Source organism: Bos taurus, chromosome X, assembly GCF_002263795.3.
Source record: "Bos taurus isolate L1 Dominette 01449 registration number 42190680 breed Hereford chromosome X, ARS-UCD2.0, whole genome shotgun sequence".
NCBI classification, from domain to species: Eukaryota; Metazoa; Chordata; class Mammalia; order Artiodactyla; family Bovidae; genus Bos; species Bos taurus.
In genome coordinates this window covers 130812930-130834143 of record NC_037357.1, presented here as the reverse complement: position 1 = coordinate 130834143, position 21214 = coordinate 130812930, and the positions used below count along the sequence as shown (strand labels likewise).

At 44.1% G+C, this 21214-nt stretch overlaps 1 protein-coding gene across 5 annotated transcripts in view; it reads left to right on the top strand.

Annotated features, from left to right (window-relative positions):
* Positions 1–6237: 6237 nt before the first annotated feature.
* The window catches only part of PRPS2 (phosphoribosyl pyrophosphate synthetase 2), a 31218-nt gene continuing 16241 nt past the window's right edge, over positions 6238–21214 (top strand). For 2 of the 5 annotated variants that reach the window (XM_024988150.2, XM_024988151.2), the window contains exons 1-4: positions 6261–6470; positions 11699–11882; positions 17457–17555; positions 18598–18722. In XM_024988150.2, the coding sequence (XP_024843918.1) occupies positions 6349–6470; positions 11699–11882; positions 17457–17555; positions 18598–18722 (530 nt within the window). In that variant the 5' untranslated portion in view covers positions 6261–6348. Of the gene's footprint in view, positions 6471–11698; positions 11883–14550; positions 14560–17456; positions 17556–18597; positions 18723–21214 lie in introns of all 5 variants that reach the window. The other 3 variants (NM_001114152.1, XM_024988152.2, XM_024988149.2) reach the window with 3 other exon arrangements.

Here is a 21214-nt window from a genome sequence, read left to right as displayed (position 1 = left end):
CCTAAAGCAGCTGTACCATTTTACCTGCCTTCAAGCAGTATACAAGGGTTCCAATTTCTCCACATTCTCACCAACATTTGTCACTGTCTTCTTGACTATAGCCAACCTAATGGGTATGAAGTGGTATCACTGTGGTTTTCTTTTGCCTTTTCCTGATGTCTAATGCTGTTGATCATCTTTTCATATGTTTATTAGCCTTTTGTTCATTTTCTTTGGAAAAGTATCTGTTCAAACCCTTGGCCTATTTTTCTCATTCTTTTAATGGACTTTTTTTTTTAAGAGCAGTTTTGGGTTCACAGTAAAATGGAGTGGAAAGAACAGAGAGTTCTCAACATACCCCCTGCCTCTTCAACTATCAACATTCTGTACCCAAGTTGACTACATTTGTTACAACTGATGAATCAAGGTTGACATGTCATCCTCAGCCTAAGTCAGTAGTTCACATGAGGTTTCACTCTTGGTGTTGTGTAGTCTATAGGTTTGGATAAAGCTATAGACATGTATCTACCATTATAGTATCATACAGAATAATTTGCCTAAAAATGTCCTAAAAATCATCTGTGCTCTACCTATTAATTCCTCCCTCCACCCAGCCCCTGAAAACCAGAGCTTATTTACTGTCTCTGTAGTCTTGCCTTTTCCAGAATATCAGGCAGTTGTAATCATACACTATGTATTCTTTTCTGTTTGTTTCTTTTACTTAGCCATAGGCCTTTGAGGTTCCTTTGTATCTTTCCATGACTCCATAGCTCATTTCTTTGTATCACTGAATACATACTGGTACATAATTTGGATCTACCACAGTTTATGTATCTATTCACTTACTGAAGGACATCTTGGTTTCTTCCAAATTTTGGCACTTAGGAATAAAGCTGCAGGTTCCTTTGCCCATTTTTGAATTATTTGTCTTTTTATTGAGTTGTGGTCATATCCATAGGTTCTAGATACAAGTCTTTCATCAGATATGGATTGAAAACATTTTCTCCCATGCTTTGGATTGTCTTTTCAGTTTCTTGATGGTGTCTTTCGAAGCACAAAAATGTTTAATTTTGATGTCCAACTTCTCTGTTTTTGTTGTTGTTCTTGCTTGTGTTTTGGTGTCATAATAAAGAAATCATTGCCTAATCCAAAGGCCTGAAGATTTATACCCATGTTTTCTTCTGAGAATTTTATAGTTTTGGCTCTTATATTTAGGTCTTTGATCCATTTTGAGTTAATCTTTGTTTATTGTGTGATATCTATATCTTTTTATAGATGCAGACTAAATAATTTTGAGGTCAGTATGCAATGACTGTAATGTAGAACACTTCAGAAAAAACACAGATGAAGCAAATATAGCAAAAATGTGACAGCTGCTCAATCTAGGCGATCAGTTTATGGGTCTTCAGTATTTAGAAAATATTTTTCTTTAAATAATAGAAAATAAAAGGAAAAGATATCAAAATAAAAATTGGAAGAAATACTTGATTATGAGTGAAAAATTCCACTACTCAAAAAATAAACTTACATTCATTTTAACTTATACTTTGTTATTTATAAACATTAGCATTTTATAATTAGCTGTAAATTATTTGTCATACTCCTAATAAAGACACAAGATAGAATGGATGAATCAGTGTGTCTTGGCACTGCTCTTAGGAACCAGTGTTCTAGAGATTCTGTCTCTAATATGGCAACTACTAGTCATGTGTGGATATTGAGTACTTGAACTATAGTGAGTCTAAATTGAGTTGTGCTATAGGTGAAGTGTACATCATGTTTCAAAGACTTGGTATAAATATGGAAAATATCTCAATAATTTAAATATTGATTATAAGTAGTAGTAATAATATTTGGGGAATATATTTGATTAAATAGTGTATTAAGACAACTTCAGTGGTTTCTTTTTACCCTTTTTACATATGGCTACTAAACATGTAAATTACATACATGGTTTGCATTACATTTCTTTTGGACAGCACTGTTCCAGAGAACAAAGGGCTGAGCTAGAAGGCCTGCATTCTAATCCCCTTGCTGCCTTTTACTAGCCATGTGACTTGAGCCATTTCTTCCAATTCTCAGCCTTAGGATAGTTGAAAATAAATTCATTCAGCAAATACTTAGAGCTCTCACTATATAGACAGAAATTGGCTAAAAGATTGGCAGGAAATATAAGGTAAGAAACAGTTCACAAAGTCAAATCAGTGTTTTCCCATTTCAGCCCTATCCATGAGTCAGTGAACCTATCCATGAGTCAGTGAAAATAGAAGTCAGCAATGGAAATACCTTATCATTTTAATTTTCTCCATTAATATTTTATCCTAAAATAATATTTTACAATATGTTTGTTGTCTGAGATCATATGTAAACATAGTAGATGTTCTTTTCATCCTCTGAATCTTGAGTCTTTGAATGTGTGTCCCGTTTTCCTGGAGGCTTCCTCAACCCCATATTCTGTCCAAGAAGTCAGTGTACTGGAGTAGACATCTGGTAGACCTAGTATTCATGCCTTTATGTTGTCCCTTACCACTTGGACACTGGTCTTGGCAATGCGACTTGCTTTGGCCAGTGGGACCTGAGCAAACAGGATAAAATCAGAGGCTTGATTAGCTCTTACTCATTGAGAACTCTTTTGTGACCCATCTTGGAACCCTGCAGCTATGCTGTGAGGAAGCCCAGGCAGCTCCAAGGAGAGATTCATGTGGAGGAAGAAAGGGATGGTGGTTCATTCAGACAAGTGGTTCTCAACCTGGGGTGAGTTTACTCTTCCAGGGATATTTAACAGTGTCTGGAGACACTTTTGGTTGTCACAGCTGGTGAGAAGTTGCTACTGGTAGAGGCCAGGGTTGCTGCTAAACATCCTACAAGGAACAGGAAAGGGCCCACAACAAAGAATTACCCAATCTAGATGTCAGTAGTGCCAAAGCTGAGAGAGCTGCTCTAGACCAAGATTTCCTCACAACCTGGGTGTTATGGATCAAGGATGAAGTGGCTTGGGAGAGAAAGTATTCACATTTAAATAAAAATCAGCTTTTTGGACAGTCTGCTACTCCTAGTGATTTTAGGTAGCTCAGATCCATCCCAGTGGTACATTTCCCCTTGTTTACACTCAGCATTTAAGCAGAGTAACTCATCAAAGTGTTGTGCCCACAACCATTTTTATTAGTTGCCCCAACTCAGATATTGCTTCTCCCTGGTAGTATTGAAGTTGTGGCTTGTGACACTTCAATCATAGCTTTCAAATGCCCAACCATGAACAGACTTTGAGGACCGGGGCTTTAACTTCTCCTGTTTCATAGAGTCCATATGTTTTGTTATCAAAGAACTGCAGCCCCACCATGCTAACAAGAGGCCACTCTCTGAGAAGAATGTGTATATATTTTTGTCTGTGAAAGAAACTTTAAGGACATAAAAATTATAGTGATACTGTTGGTAGTAAATTTTATTAGGCGAGCTTAAAATAATTACATTGGCAAAGTCATTCAATGAAAACTTTAAGCATATGGTTGAGTATGAGTATGAATCTCATTGCTACAGTGATTATCCATAAAATACATAGATAAAAAGTCATTCCAAGTAGGGTTTTTCCTCCTAAAACAATAGAGCACATGCACATCTCCAGGCGGAATGAAAAAGGGGCAGAGGTGCTGCCAAAATTAGGGCTTTGGCCAATTTTTTGGTGAGCAGGCAGATGCAGGAGTTTAAAAGAAACACTTGATGTGCTAGGTAGTCTAATTCATAGAGTATATGGACCCAGATGAAAATTTCCAATGGTATGAATAATCCCAACAATCACCCATAGCCCAAGAATATGAAGTTGAATTAGGGCAGGCTACCCGCTGTTATGACCAACCTAGTTAGCATATTGAAAAGCAGAGACATTACTTTGCCAACAAAAGTCTGTCTAGTCAAGGCTATGGTTTTTCCAGTGGTCATGTATGGATGTGAGAGTTGGACAGTGAAGAAAGCTGAGCGCCGAAGAATTGATGCTTTTGAACTGTGGTGTTGGAGAAGACTCTTGAGACTCCCTTGGACTGCAAGGAGATCCAACCAGTCCATTCTGAAGGAGATCAGCCCTGGGATTTCTTTGGAAGGAATGATGCTAAAGCTGAAACTCCAGTACTTTGGCCACCTCATGTGAAGAGTTGACTCATTGGAAAAGACTCTGATGCTGGGAGGGATTGGGGGCAGGAGGAGAAGGGGACGACAGAGGATGAGATGGCTGGATGGCATCACTGACTCGATGGACGTGAGTCTGAGTGAACTCTGGGAGTTGGTGATAGACAGGAAGGCCTGGCATGCTGGGATTCATGGGGTTACAAAGAGTCAGACTGAGCGACTGAACTGAATGAACTGAACCCCCTGCCGGCAAGTGGCTTTCTCTTATTGATGGAGAGTCAATTCTTGGCAACATAAGGTAAAACCTAGCCATTTATCCACCCTGTTTAATTTGTTTACATTGAGAATGTTAAACTGTGACTAGCATCATGAATGCAAAGGCCCTCTACCCCTGTGTAACACACTCCTTTCCCCTGCATTTGCTTTGTGCCCAGAGGTTGGCTTTGGGACTGTATTTGATTCTTTGCCTGTTGTTGTTTTGTTTTTAGAAATTTTGCTTTTTATGTATCTTTTTAAAATTGCAGTGTAGTTGATTTACAATGTTGTAGTAGCTTCTGATGTATAGAAAAGTGATTCAGTTATATATATATATATATTCTTGTTCACATTCTTTTCCATTATGGTTTATTACAGAATATTGAATATAGTTCCCTGTGCCACAAACATTCTTAAATGGTGAACTACTGCCATGTCCTTGAAAAATATATTTTATTATTTTTTAAAATTAATTTTTTGTTAGAGTATAGTTGCTTTACAATGTTGTGTTAGTTTTGTATTTGCTTCTTGAGAAAACCTTTCTGCTCTGTCTGCAGGGAGAGAAGGGAAGGCAGGGCCTCCGGGAATGTGGAGGGCTGTGGCTGGGAGTCACCTGGGCCGTCTTGCTCCTGGGGTCGGGTCCTTGAGAAAGCAACAGGTAGGAGGCTGTGAAGCTGATACGAGGGCCACCGGGTCGACCTAAAGATGGGGAATCTGGAGGGGCTTTGGCTCCATCCAACATCGAAAGCAACTTTGCCCCTTAGCTGCTGTCAGGGCTCAGATGATCGCTGATATTGTGGCTTTTTCAAGGGCCCCGGGCAATTCTGCTCTTTAACGAAGGACTGGATGGTAAATAATTTAGTCTTTGTGGGCCAAGAGGCAAAATGAAGAGGCTATTATGGAGGTACTTAAATAGCAAGAAAGGGAAAAACTTCACAATGTTTTTATTGATGAAATCCAAACTCTAATTTACAGGTTTGTTTTTTTTTTTCAGCAGACACCCATTAATCAGAGAAAGGAAAACACTTCTCTTAATCGGGGTTCAATGGCATGGTAGCTGTTATCAGGTACATCCAGAAATGGTCAAGTGTAAAGCGATGCTTCGCTCTCTGGTACAAACAGGCAGGATGTGGATCTCGCCTGCAGGCCAGTGTGCAGAACCTTGTAAACTGCCCTAGCGATCTGCAACGGGTTTGAGGGTATTTCAATTTGGGAGGCGCTCCTGCTGGGAGGCATCTCCCTCCCCCCTTGCCGCACCCTCCGTCTGTGCACAGTTCAGCAGGTTCACTGACTCCCCCGCGAAGCTGGACGGAAAGATCAAGATTAGAGCCTGGAGCTCTCCCACGGAGCCAGGCCACCCAGGGTTTCTCATCCTACAGCCCTCGGTGTGCAGCAGCCCCCGCCTCGCCAACACCCTCGGGGCTCTTCTTCCTGCTATCCCCCTCCCGCCCCGCCCTCCCTCGCTCCTCCAGCTACCCGTCCAGCCTCCATCCTCTCCGCGCCTCGCGCTCCTCCTCCCCCGCCTCGCTTCTCCAGTTCCTCCCCCTCCAGCTCCTCCTCCGGGTCCTGCCGCCTCACTTTCCCACTCCGCCTCCTCCTGCAGCTCCTCCTCCCTCAGGCCCGCCCCTCCAGCTCCGCCTCCGGAACTCACGGCGGCGCTTAACCCACGCTTCCCACCGCGCGGCTCCTCCTCCTTCAGCTCGGCCTCCGGGACCGCGGCTGCGCCTTGCCTCTCCTCCGCCCCGCCTCCAGCTCCTCCCCCGAAGCCCGCGGCTGCGCTTTCCCACTCCTCCCACCCCGCAGCTCCGCCCCTTGAGCGCCACCGCCTCCAGCTCCTCCTCCCCAGGCCCCGCCCCTCAGCCCCGCCCCCTCCAGCTCCTCTTTAACTCCGCTCCTCCCCGGTGTCCGCCAGTCGCGCTTTCCCGCTCTCGCCACCGGTTGCCGAGTGACCGCCGCCTCAGCCGCCCAGCGCCGCTCGGAACTCCGCGCCCGACCATGCCCAACATCGTGCTCTTCAGCGGCAGCTCACACCAGGACCTGTCCCAGCGCGTGGCCGACCGGCTGGGCCTGGAGCTGGGCAAGGTGATCACCAAGAAGTTCAGCAACCAGGAGACCAGGTGGGGGCCGGGCCGGGGAGGGCTCTGGGCGCGCGGTTGAGCGGCCCGGCCGGGGCCGGCGTCTGCCTGAGACCCCCTCTGCGGCCGCCCGCTCCCCCTTCCGGGGCGGGCCGGCCACGACGCGGCCTCCGCGCCACCGCCGCGGCGTCCGTGAGAAGTCAAGGAGAGCGGCCCCAGCCGGGAAGAGCGACCCCCCGGGCGGCCCGCGGGGCTAGGTGGGTGCAGACAGCTGGAGCCGAATCGAGTGCGGGGCACGCGGGCAGGGACATGGCCCGGGGCGTGTTCGCCCCGGGGTCCGCGTTCCTGCCGGCAGCGCTGCTCCCAAACCCGGGGCGCGCTAGGGAACGTCCCGCCCACGTCCCCAGTCCGGGCGGCGCGCTGGGTTCGCCCGGGGCTGTGGAAAATGCAGCTTCGCCGCGCTCCCGGAGGTTTCTTCCGAGGGCTGTGAGGGTCCGCATGTTGAAAGCTCCCCAGGTGACAGTCCTAAGTTGCTCGGGTGCCAGCTCCTGAGTTATCCAGCAGGTGTGGACCTGCGTAGGGTTTAAAGAGCCTGAGAACTTCAGGGCTCACGTGCTGGGATCCCTTGTGCTAACTTTTCTGCCTCAGAGATGATGGACTTTTTTTTTTTTCCTTCTCCAGCTTCTTCATCGTCCTGGGACACTGCAGTGTCCAGCAGCAAGGCCATGGCTTGAGTGTAACTGCTGCTCCCCATGTCTCAGGTCCGCAAGAAGCGGTGACCTCCGTTCAGTGAGGTCAGGCTGGTGGCCCCCTCGGAAGCCGGGCCAGGGGCTCCTTTCTTTCCACTTGCCTGCATCCACGCAGCTCTTAACTCATTTCAAGTTGGTCCCATTCCTTCTCCCTCCCCCCTTAAATATCTACCACTATACTCAGTTACTGATCTATTTTTTTAAGTTACCAATCATTTTAATATCTTTGGCAAAGACCCAGTTCAGCCAACATTTCCAACAAGCAGGGCTGGAACAAGTGTTGGTGAGCTGCAAACAAACAAACAAAAACAAACAAACAAACAAACCAAAACCCCAAACAACTCCATCCATACTTCCTACCATTTCAGAAATGACCTTGAAATCCTAAATCTAAATGTAAAACCTAGAACTGGAAATTTCTAAGAGAAAACACGGGAGAAAAATCTTGATGACCTTGGCATAGGCAAAGATTGCTTAGTTACAGAGGAGTGGTTGTTATGACAGAGAGAGAAGGTGTTGTTTGCTATTGAGTCAGCTTTTTAGGCTCCGTGAATTCCTTCTTCCATTACATGACCCTGGTGATAATATAAGTGAAGACACATTTGTGAATGAGTAGCAGGTAGTATTAATGCAGGAGTCTTTCAGCTAAAGAATTCCACTTTGCAGAGTTCCATACGAAGTCTCCTAGGATGGTCAGGGTTCTGGCAAAGGATAGTATATTTAGGTTTGAATACGACAATATTTAGCAGTCCTGTTCAAGTTTCAGTAGCTTTCAGAAGAAAGGAATAACAGTTTGTGTTCCAGAGGTGGTGTCATATAGGTCAAGAAGAAATTATTGTTTCTGAGTATTTTATAATTACCAGGTAATTAGAAATCATGAGGTATCAGAAACCACTCACCATGAAGTCTGGGAATTGCTGTATAGTTATATTTTATGTTTTTAATATCTAGACTATCAGAGGTTAACTTCCTGACTTCCCTCTTTCCCATGAACTGTCTAGGCCCAGAGGTTGAGTTTTTACAAACAGGTCTCCCTGTAATCTGGTAATCTGGTTTTTACTGTGTGGTCCTAAAGATGAAAAGCTTAGAAGGGCGAAAGGAAGAGAAAAATGCTTCAGTTCAGGTCCAGGGGCCCCTTCCTAAATCTCTCCCTGAGCCAGGACCATAAATCTGATTTGGCATCTGCTGGTCCTCAACTCCTCCTATTACCCATTTAAAAAACATTGTCTAATTGGACACAGAGCCTCATGATTTTACCTTCTCATCTCTAAATCATTTAAGCTCCACAGGGAGATGTCAGTTCCAGCTTTCCAGTTGACCATTGAAAGGCTGTGATGACGTCCTAGAACAGCACGGATGATGGCGACTGTAACCCTTTCTGCTGGTCAGTTAACCTGCCCAGAGTGGCTACCTGGATTGTAAGACCCAAAGTCCTGGTTATCTGTTGTGTACGATCGTTATTTCTTTGACTCTCACACTGACTTGAGCAGGGCTCAGTAAGGAAGGCTTCTTTCTGCCCCACGTGTTGGCATCTGGGGCTGGAGAATCCACTTCTGAGCTGGCTGGCTTGCATGGCTGGTAAGTTGGCAGTAGCTTTGGCCTGGCAGCTTGGCTGGGAACCTCTGTACCTCTCCCCACAGGGCTGCTGGAGCTTCCTTATTAGAGCGTGGAAACTAGCATCCAAGCACAAGGACTTCAAAACACAGGAAGTCAGAGCTCCCAGTCTGTGAAGGCCTGGACCCCGAAGTCAGGGCATCAACACTTCTGTCACATTGTGTTGTCAATTGCAGAGTCCTCCCAGGTCCACGGGGAGGGGCCATAGATTGCCCTTCTTGGTGGAAAACATGTTAGTCTGTGGCTGTCTTTTAATTGCCACACCCATTCGTTGTTGGCTCAGATAAACTCATCAGCCTTATTTCAGGATCAGTGAAGAGCAGTGGATGCTGCCTTCTGCCCACAATTTTTGAAAGACCTAGAATAAAGATCAGTCGTGACCATCTATATGAGTAGAATCAGGAATAGCTTTGGGAAAAAGTTGCCATGGTGATCGTACGTAGTTTCTGTCTTCCCCATGGGGATTGAGGTTGTTCCTTAGAAAAAATAGGGCAAAGAAGTTTATCCCCCTGAAATTTGGGGCTAAAAAATCATAACATCAGGAGTTGTTGGCAAACTTTTTCTGTAAGTGGCCAGATAACATTTTAGGTTTCATGGGCCCATAGCAGCTCTGTTGCTGTTGCATCTTACAGTTCTGCGGGTTAGAAATCCATTGTGGGTCAGTGTTCCTTGTGGAGGCTCTAGGGCAGGATCCACCCATTGCTTTCCCAGCTCTTAGAGGCTGCCCACTTTCCTTGGCTCTTGGCCCATTCTTCCATCTTCAGGGCCAGCCACATAGCACATCTCTGACCCTGCTTCGGCCCTCAGATCTCTTTCTCTGACCTCTCTGCCTCTGCCATGTTTAAGGGCCCTTGTAATCACATTGGGCCAACTAGAATAGTCTAGGATAATCTCTCTTGTTTTCAGGTGACTTGACTAGTATTCTTAATTCCATCTGCCACTTTGCTTCTCCTTTGTCCTGTAAATGAACATATTCAAAGGTTCTGGGGATTAGGACATTGATGTCTTTGGGAGGCCATCATTCTGCCCACCACACTATTCTCAGCTCACAGGCTGTAGATTGTCAACCTCTGAGCTATAATACTGGGATTTCGCAATCAACTTCACCTCACATTTGACGCGATGCTCACAAAGGAATTACGTTTAGCTCCTTAGTACTTGAGCTCGAGAGGAGTACATCAAACTCTGTCATATGCTCATCCTGAGGCTGGCATTGTACCTTTTCCATCCATGGCAGAGCACAGAGTATGTGGGAGGCTGACCCACTGTGATCAAAACTATTTCCAGATCATGTCAAATTAAAAAATGGCATTTTTATCTTCTAATTATTTTACTTGAAGTTGGATAGAAGCTTCTGTTGGTGCAGATAGCCTACTATATGGTATTCCAAATACCATTTATATTTCCATTTTCTTTTAGAAATAATCAGCTCTTCCAATACTATTGGGTATAATTGGCTTCTGATCACAAGAGAAAGGGCACAGCTGATTGTATATGTATGCCAGTGTTGTATTCACTCATTCTCTTGTTGAACCCCCAGAATCCTACACTTGCAACTTCCTGGCAGGCAGTTTTCAAAGAGTTGAGCTCCTGTTTGCTTTTTTCAAGACACTACCAGAGGATGTCCATCAGCAAAACCAGCAAGTGCACCAAGAGAGGGTACAGAGAGTGGGAAATAAAGGGCAGGAGACAGGGGAAGGGAATCCCCAGGAGGCAGCTGTGTGCAGGCAGGAAGAGAACCCAGGTCAGCCAGCAGAGGGAGGGGGGAGGCGGGGGGGCGAGCCTCCAGCAGGCCGCGGAATAGAGGGCACGCTCGAGGCCTTGACCTTGACATTGTGGGGTTTCGTTTGTTAGCTCAGTTTTGAGGCTGCCATTTGTATTGGAAAACTTAGTAGATGAAGAGGTAGGATCACTTCCTCCAAGGTGAACAACCCACCCCCCAAAATTGTGTACAGAAAGGCAACGTGAACTTGGTTTTCAGTTTACTGTATGGCTTGGCTCTGAATGGCACCGACACAGTTAAAATGCAGCCCTCAGATTTGGTTGGCAGATAACTGATCTGTGCTGGGAGGATGGCGACAAGAGATGGGAGGGCTGTGCTTGATGCAGGGGATGGGATGGGGAAGGGACGGGTCAGTCCTCATGGTCCAGAGTGAGAAGTCAACCCGTGATGCCTAAAATGAAAAATCCAGATGAAGCAATCCAAGCATTACTGAGGGACTTTGAAGATAAATATGTTAAAACCACATCAAGAGATGAAATTGGCTGCCTCTGGGCTTATTTTATTTGCTACAGGCCTTACAGAATGGTTGGAATTTTTAAAGCAATGTATATGTGTAACAGTAATGAAAGTAAAAAACTAGAATACAGTACTGAGCCAAAAAAGAGTTAATGTAACAGGCCAGAGACAGTTTCTAAAGAGCATATTAGAGTCCCTCGTATATGAAAAAGGCCCCTTTATAGGATGATCCTTGGCTGGCTTCTGGGAACTGAGTTTACACAAGGTTTCCCCCATTGCTCATGGGAAAGGGTCCCTGCTGAACAGTGAACCATGTGGTTAACACTGAGTCCCTGGCCCCCAAGAAAACCCAAGGCAACGGAGTCTCCAACGAGCTTCCCGGGATGACAGGGCTTCCTCTATGATTGTGTTGTCACAGCTGGTTGCTGGGGGGGAATACACATGTCCTCTGCAACTCCACTCGGGTAAGAAGTGTTGGAAGCTTGTGTCTAATCTGCCCAGTCCTTGCCCGTGTGCCTCTTCCCCTTCGCTGATTTTGCTCTGTCTCCTCTCAGTGGAAGATGTCCTACCTTCAAGGACCACCGCCTGCTGAGTACTTGCGAGTCGCAACCGTTAGGGGTGATCCCAGGGAGGCTTAGCTATTAACAGCAGCACCTTCCTTTCCCTAGCGTGGAGATCGGTGAAAGTGTGAGAGGGGAAGATGTGTACATCATCCAGAGTGGCTGTGGCGAGATCAACGACAACCTGATGGAACTACTCATCATGATCAACGCCTGCAAGATTGCGTCGTCCTCCAGGGTGACTGCTGTGATCCCGTGCTTCCCCTACGCCCGGCAAGACAAGAAGGACAAGGTATGCATGCAGGGCAGCTGCTGGAGGAACTGGCTCCAGCTTGATGGCTGCGTTTATTTTCTCACTTCATACCTCCGACTCCTTGGGAAATGTTGGCCTTCTACTGTTGTGATGGAGTAAACATGCTTTCTTGCCCTTATCCAAGGTTTATCTTTGAATCAGCCGTCATGTTTGTAGATACAGAAACAGGTAAAGAGTATTTTTGCAGGTCTGAAAATACTCTTACTATAGTCCTTGTGATGAAACTGGTGTGTGTCTTTGTGGTGGGGAGTAGAACTAAACACATACACACACACACACACTCTGGTGAGTGTAAAATGCTGATAAGTCCCAGGCAGACCCCTGGATTGTATCCATGTCAGTATCCTGGTTGTGATTTCCTCCCTTAGGGCTGCAAAATGTCACCATGAAAAACCAGGGTAAGGATGCACCATCTCAGCTGTGTGTGAGTCTACAGTTCTCTCAGGATACCAAGTTAAATTTACACCAGTATCCCTTTTTAACACCCCCACAGGAATGAAGTTGGTATTGTTGAATTATCCTTTTTGCAACACTGGCATTGTAGGAGGCCCTGTGAGGTTGTAGAAGAAACTGAAGAAGATATGGTCTCTGCCGTCAAGAAAAATCAGGGAAGGTGGAGGGGAACTTGCAAAGGGATCGTATTATTCTGCTCGGGCTGCCAAAACAAATGACCGTAAACTGGAAGGCTTAGAATGACGGAAATGTGCACCCTCATTGTCCTAGAGGCCAGATGTCAGGGGTCAAGGTGCCAGCAGGCTGCACTCCCTCTGGAGACACCAGGGGGAGCCTTCTTTGCCTCTTCCGTTTCTGCGGGCTCCTGGCATTCCTCGGCCTCTGGTAGTGTCATTGCCCTGTGTCTAGGTGTCCTTTCCCCTTTTATAAAAGGATAGTCATTGGATTTAGGGAGTCCCCTAATCCAGAATGATCTCATCTTGATGACCATCTTGCTTTGAAATCAAATCGCAAAGACTTGATTTCCCAGTGGGGTCATAGTCTGAGCTTCTGGGTGAACGTGAGTTTTGGGGTTACCATTCAGCCCTCTATGGGAGCAACACTTAAGCTGTTGCCCTCCTTGTGTTTTATGAATAGATGGTCAGTTCCAAGTGAATCCTTTTAGTTCAGCAGCCAAACTATTGTCCTGTGATGGGATAACTAGTTGTGAGAGAAACTTTCTCCAGTGCACCTCCATTTGTTTCCAGAATTGATTTTCTGAAACAATGCAAATTTCTCAACAGTGCATAAGATTCCCCTCATGTGAAAAAAGTTGTTTATAAATATGGATTCCTGTAGCAAGGTTCCCGTAAATTTTAATGTCAACTCCTTCAGGTGTGATTTCCAGACTCTGCTGAACACAGCTTACTCAGTGAATTGCACACTAAAATTTTGATCTCCAGAACTCCATTCTGCACTTGAAATGTGACTCATTATATATGTTAGAAAGGGTCAGCAAGCTTTTCCTGTGAAGGTCTGTATGGTCTCTGTGTTAACTACCAAGCTCCAGTTGTATGACAGAGACAGGATGTAAATGAATGGGCATGGTTGTATGTCTATAAAACATTTATTTATGGACATTGAATAGCAGGTAATTGCCATTGTCATGAAATATTGGAGAGTGTGTAGTATGTGGAGAGGTGTGTGTGTGTGTGTGTGTCTTTCACTTTGTAACTTGGCTTTAGCTTATGTATAGGTCCCATCTGCTCCGGTGAGGCATATGACCTCCCACGTATCATTTGTCAAGCTGCTTTTATTCCAGACTTGATTTGCAAGTTTTATGTGCATTTTTAGCTGCTAAATTTAAATTGATTTCTTTTGTTCCCTCAGTGTAATCTGTCGTCCCAGCTCTTCCTCCCATTTGTGCATTTCCATGGGATTATTCAGCATCTTCATTCTTGTCTATGTCCTAGAGAAGCTAATATTCTGCTACCATCTCTCTTCTACATAACAGGAGGTTTAGTAAATTCTGTATTCTGCCATTTGTCACCAGATTTTCCTTTTATTTCTAGTAACCTTTGCACTTGGCACTAAGACATTTGATACATTACTGCTTTTTCAGTAAATTACTCCTTTTATTATTACTTGGCCATCTACCACTGTGTTAACAGTTTGGAACCCTAGCTGGTTTTTTGGTTTTTGGTTGTCTTTTTTTATCCTAACTTTCTTTTTAACTGATACAAATACTGAGACACCTGCATTTTTTTGTTTGCAAGTATCTGGAACTTACCTCTTGTTCCAAGATTGTATTTTCAAACTTTGTTTCTTCCATTTGATCATCATGATACAGAGACACCAGCAGGGTCTGTGTGGCTGATCTCCTGCTCCCACAGGAGATGTGAGGTCACTCTTGGCCTCTGGCCTCCACTTGCCATCTTGCTGGCAAAGAGCCCTCCAGAGCCCCCAGTGGGCTTAACTATCCCCTGAATCTGCTTTGTCTGACTATCTCTTTATCCAGCTTCCATTGTTGGACGTTTAGATAGGTTTTCTTGTGGAGGCCATTTTGAACACCAGTTTCTTTCCTTTCTTTCACTGTTACTTAGTCACTTTGCTGTCGGAACATTTCTTGGAAACAATACGGTGGGCACTTTTCTCTTTTACCTCAATCAGACAATCCCACGACTTTCTGAACTTAACCACTGGTAGAAGAGACAAGGTGAGCGCTGTCAGCAACACAGAAGCCAGGCCACGATAGCAGTTGAGAGTTGGCACCAGTAGTAGTAGAAGGAACCCAGAATTCAGAAATGGTACGCCATATTGTTGGAGAAAAACTGATAGCAAAAAAGGAATCACAGAGGGCTGTTTTTCAAAATTTTCAAAGTTATGATCTATTTTCAATGGTCACATTGTTTCTTTTGATTTCTTAACTGGAAAAATTGAGGACAGTTGTGCTGACACAAATTTCTATAATCTTTTCCATTTTTAAAGCTTGTGAAGTTTACGCTTTTTATCAGGGCAGCAGCTAATATGCTGAATGAAATCTGGACTCTCTGGAGAATCTTTGTCCAGACTGGTCTGGCTCACAAAATATTTGATTTTTAACCATTTTTCATTAGGGGAGTCAACCGTTTTATTTGCAGTTGCTGTACCTTGACTACCTTTGTTGAAATGCCATACTAGTTTTTTCTCTTTCTTAACCATAAAGTCAGTTAAAACCTGGGAATCATTTTTCTTGCAAGATGCAGTTGGGTGTTAAGGCAAATCATGAAAGATGGTCTGAAAATTAACTTCTAAAACAGAGTTTGAAGGAGAGCAGAAAGTATGGATTTAGAAATTGCTCCTGTGCTCTAGCTCTCAGAAGTAAGAATGGCTTGATGCCGTGGAGAGACAGAGGAATCTTTTTGCAGGTTATCAACTTAGAGGAAGTTGATCAGCATAGTGAATCACATTCCCAGCGATGGATTTGTTCTTTTAATTACCCTGGAATTTTGTTAGACTAAGTAACTCTCCCAGTCAGTGGGGTGAATGACTAAGCCTTGGAAACTCAGTGTTCTAGAAATCCTGTTATGAAATATTTATTGAAGAACTGTCACATGCAAGGTACAGAGCTGGGGTTGCAGGTGATGTAGACATCTCCAAAACCAATCCTTTGCTCTTGAGGGACACATAGTCTAGTTGTGAACTATGCATTCTACGTAAACGATCTTCTGATGTCCATCTTTAAGCAGGTGGCTTACGGTGGTCCCACATGGTGGGGGCCAAATGCTGTGTCCCTTTATAACGGACAGATCACTCTCCAGGTGCCTTAAAGTTTGGAGATTGGAACCAGATCTGGAGGATCAGACATACAGGGTCTGCAAAGGTAGGGGCAGATTAAGGGTAAGGTGGGAGTGTGGGTGTAGATGGCAAGGCTTACAGTGTTCTCCAGAAGAGGGAGAGAGGGGGCCCAGAGCCCGCTCTGGGGAGGACCACTCCTTGAGGCTGAGGGTGCAGGGCAGACCACTTCTAAGTAGCTAGAGCCACACACTGGCGGGAGGCTTTTTATCTCAAGGACAACGTGGAACAGAGCAGGGGAGTTACATTGTGAAAAAACCTGAGTCGAATGATTCACAAAAAATTAGAAAACTATTTCCCCATCATCTCACTTTCTGGAAACATTTACTGTTAACATTTGGGATATTTCCTCTCATTCTTTGTGTGTGGAAAAAAAAAGTGTATGTGTGTGTGGGCGTGTGAATTATCGTAAAATATAATTTCTTTTTTTAGAAAAGAATGATACTAGAGAAAATAAAAATAATCGGTTCACATTTTGATTTAATTCCTGTGTGTGTTTTTACAGGAATATACTGTATGCATGTCTGTGTATTTAACAGAGATCATTTATTACTATTTTGAATGAAATCTTTGTTTTCCGCTTTTAGGTATAATTGAAACTTACATAACATTGTAAGTTTGAATAAAATCTTCTATTAAGCTTACATTTTCTTTTTTGTTGTATGTAAGAATGCTTGATTTATAGCAAAGTGCTGAACTCTTTCCGTAGGCCTAATCATGCCTGTATAGTCCCTTGGATTGTTTTGACGTGGGCAGAGTTCATGTCCATCACTTATGGTGTGGAAGCTAAAGCTATGAAGAACTTAGGTACCTTCAAGAAGATACAGTGTCACACTGCGGTCTGTTTCTCTAAATATCAGCTGATCCATCACCTTAAGCTGTTCTTTCTTCCTACTGGTTGTTGTTGAATTCGTAACAGCCTTTGCTTCTAGCTGTAGTGCAGAAACTCAGCTTTAAGGACTGACCTTTGGGGCTCTGAAGATGTAGCCCTGCCTCCCTTCAGATATCCCCTTGCGCTGCATCCTGGACCACCAGGTAGCCACACTAGGCTCTGTCCGTCCTTGGATGTGAGTGACCTCTCAGCCTCCATAATGTCACATGGGCTCTTTCTGCACCACTAGTCTCTGCCTCTGCTGGCCTCGCCTTAAGAAGCACTTTCCTGAACACCCGTGGCAGATTCATGTTGATGTATGGCAAAACCAATACAATATTGTAAAGTAATTAGCCTCCAATTAAATAAATTTATATTAAAAAAATTTTTTTTTAAATTGCTCAGTTGTGAACTTAAGAAAAAAAAGAAGTACTTTCCTTAGAGGGGCCTCTGACAACTAATGTCTTTTAACTTCTTGTCCTTCATGCTGTTGTCTGTCTGTGTCTCTCTCTGTCTCCCTCTCACTTTCTCTCTTGGTACCTTTTATTCTACCTAGTTGTCACAATTGGAATTACATAAATTGTGGTATTATGTGTATTTATCTTTAATTTTTGCTTCTTTGATATTTGTTTTCTGTATCCAGTGTCAGGCACACTGTCTCCCAATAATAAATAATTAGTATTTGGTGAATAAAACTGGGATGAGTCTCTTTTGCTGTTATAATCTATAACTTTCTTTATTAATTAAATAATTTAAATTACTAAATTCAAATTACTGAGGAATTAAATTATTAATGTTACTTCTCTTTACATGTAATAACACATCTGTGATTCATCTTTCTCCTGTAGATCTCAGTGGGAGAAATCTGAATGTCGCCATCTCTCCCTTATTATAAAAGTTGTGCCTTTGTATTTTAGAGTCGTGCTCCGATTTCAGCAAAGCTTGTGGCCAATATGCTCTCTGTCGCTGGAGCGGATCACATCATCACCATGGACCTGCATGCCTCTCAGATACAGGTTCCAGCATTTTCTTTGTTGTTCTTGGTTATAGTGAGGGCTTAATGCAAGTGGTTAAATCCTAACTCTCTGTTAGGTTAGTTTTCAAAGGAGGTAACACTACTTGTGTTTTTAAGTTTGTATATGGTGACTCTCTGGGATTTTCGTCTTTTTTACCGAACTTAGATAATTTAACATTGATATCGCCCATCTCCACCACCACCTTGCCTCCACTCAATTTTGGAGGAGCAGGAATGGCTTCTTGGTAGTAAACTCTGTAATTCTGCCTCAACTTTTGCCAATAATTAGAATGGGAGAGTTGTTAAGTTTTTAAATACTCTTCATAACTTAGTTCCTTCATCTATAAAACAGGCCGAATTACAGTATGCCTGCCCTGCAGTACAGTGAACTGTGAATTATTTGGCTTACAATAAGATGCTTAAGATTAGCTTTAACCAAATCTTTCCCCCACTTATCTACAAAGACAGTCTCCTTTTCTTAGAATAGTGGTGATCATAAGGTAATAGACCATGTCCCCAAAGATACCAGCTGAACCAAAATCTGCTTCTGGAACGTATCTGTCTTTTGATTTAATTCCATTTGAATTAAGAAAAGGGAGTCTGTACAGACACAGAAAAGAAACTTAATAGTTACCAAAGGGAAAATGTGGGGGGAAGGATAAAATATAAAATAGATATACAACAAAAACCCACTGTATAGCACAGGGAACTATATTCAGCATCTTGTAGTAACGTATAACAGAAGAGAATCTTAAAAAGAATATATATATATATATATATATATATATATATATCTGAATCACTTGGCTGTATACCTGAAACTAACATAGCATTGTCAATCAACTATACTTCAGTTACAAAAACATTTTTTAAAAAAGAAATACAATGTATACTTCAATTGAAAAAAATATTTTTAAAAAGAAGTAAAAGGGGAATCTGTTGAAAAGGCTTCTTTTGAATAAAAAATTCAAATTTTATTTAATTGCAGAGAAGATCTTTTTTAAAAAGCCCTGTTATAACATGACACCCACTTCTCCCTTTAGGGCTTCTTTGATATCCCCGTGGATAACTTGTACGCAGAGCCTGCGGTCCTGCAGTGGATTCGGGAGAACATCACTGACTGGAAAAATTGTATCATTGTTTCACCTGACGCTGGGGGCGCCAAAAGGTATTGCACAGGCTCAGGTGGCACGAGGCAGGTTTCTGGGTTTGCTAACTGCTTTTTCCTTGCTGTATGTGTTAGGTAAGGAAGCATGTCTTAAATGACTTACCAGTTTATTTTGCAGATGACCAAGTAAGTAACCAACAGGCTTCACCTCCAGAGCAGAGAGCTGTCATCTTTAATATTTCATCACTCACGAAAGAAAAAAAAATACACATAGACATTTATTTTCAGCAAAGAATGTTCTGAGTTTTTAAAAAGCTTTTATTTCTGGTGATAGAAGCCATGAGCCTAACTGGAAAATAAGGCTTTCACTTCACAACACAACTGACCAAGCTTGGCCTTCTTACTACAAACACTTAGCAATGGAAGCCAAAATACAACAGTTTTAAAATCCCTGTCGACAGAGCAGCCCGAGAGAAAGGGAGATGAGTGAGTGAGTATGTGAGTGAGTAAAAGTCGCTCAGTCGTGTCTGACTCTTTGCAACCCCATGGACTATACAGTCCATGGAATTCTCCAGTCTAGAATACTGGAGTGGGTAGCCTTTCCCTTCTTAACCCAGGGATCAAACCCAGGTCTCCAACATGGCAGGCAGATTCTTTACCAGCTGAGCCACAAGGGAAGCCCAAGAATACTGGAGTGGGTAGCCTATCCCTTCTCTAGCGGATCTTCCTGACCCAGGATTCAAACCGGTGTCTCCTGCATTGCAGGTGGATTCTTTACCAACTGAACTGCCAGGGAAAGGGAGATAACTGTGGCCAAGAAATAAAAAAGGCTGAGAGCTGCGCTCAGGGTGACCTGGGTGATGGGTCGGATCCAGGAAGAGACGGGTGGCTTGGCAGAGGCTAGTGCCCACAGGGGAGCCTCCGGAGAGAAGGGAGAGGGCAGGGAGAAAGGCGCCACCTGCGAGAGCGCCAGCTCAGGGTCTATGCTACGGCTGGATGTGTGGTGGGATTTGCACTTGCACCCTGGTGTGGGGGTCCCAGTGCTGGGAAAATGGACCCCAGGCTGCAGAACGGCAGAGGGAGAATTCCACAAGCCCAGCTGTTCAGGAAATACTCCCCGCGGAAGACCACCTCATGCGATGAAGACCACCTGATGATCCAAGTTAGGAAAGCGAGAGGGTGCAGCCCCCGGAGAGCCCGAGCTTGCAGATGACTGGGCGGCGGGCAGCCTACCTCGTGGAGCCACAGAACAGTGCTAGGCTGGAAAAGGAGGATGCTGGCCAGAAACTGGCTTGGCACTAAAAGCAACAGAGCGCAGGCACGCTGAATGGCCTCAGGAAGTGTACTGAGCAGTCAGTAGAGACAGTTAAGGATCAGGGTGAAGGCGGTGGAACGCCGATTCGATAGAGTGCTGTACTGTGCGCCGAGACTCCGGACTCGGTCCCCGGGTAGAAGCACACAACTGCTTCTCTGGTGGGGAGAGGGCTCTCCGTTAGGAAGGGCGACGTGAAGAGAGCTCCGTCCACAAACTTGTATGGCCTTATCTTTTCCCATCCCAGCCCCCTCCCGTTTTTTTTTTTTTTTTTGGATGAGGTGATGTGTCCCACCTCTTTCTTGAGAGGCCTCTATTCTTTCCAGTCTTTCCAATAGCATTTGGAAATGCTATTGAAACATGTATCTCCCTTTTTATTTCACACAGATGATAATACGCTGCACATACTTCTCTGTGTTTTTTAAAAGTGTGTTCCACCTTAGCAAGCGTTCCACAGCTGTGCAGGAGCCCGGCTTTCTTGGTTTTGGCGGCTGGGTAATAGGCCCTTGTGTGTAGGCGTAGGGATTCCTTTAGCCAGTCTCATTCCTCTTGAGTTGGTGCTGTTGCTGGTGTTCTTAGGCACGTTCCTGCAGCACGACACTCACTTTCACGTTTCCTATACATGTGCAAGTAGTGGAAGTACAAGTGTTCCTAGAACTACTGTCACCAAGTCCAAGAGCATGAGCTATTTCGGTTTTGATGGACAGCGGCAAAATTGGGTCTTTCAAAGAAGATAAAACATTGGGATCAGCAGATAAAACTACTGTGTATAAAATAGACAAGCGAGAACCTACTGTATAGCACAGGGAAGTATATGCAATATCTTAAACCATAATAGAAAAGAATCTGAAAAAAAAATAAATATATATATACACACACACATATGTATAACTGAATCAGTGTGCTGTACACCTGAAACTAACACACCATTGTAAATCAAGTATACTTCAGTTAAGGAGGAAAAGACCAGTTGACATTCCTGACTATGCATGCCAGTGACTTCGTACACAGGCTCATTTGCTCAGCACTTGATCAAACTTCTTTTTACTTTACAGATCAGCTGAGTGGTACAGGGCATGTCTTCCTGTTAATTCCAGTTGCTGTGCATAAGGTTGAGCGCTCTTTCCAGCATGTTTATTTTTTGTTCCTACCTTTTGCTTGTTCTATCAGCTGGAGGCCTCTTCCTCTGGTTTGTTAGAAGTTCTGTGCAGGCAGGAAGTGACATCTTTGCTTCTCTGTG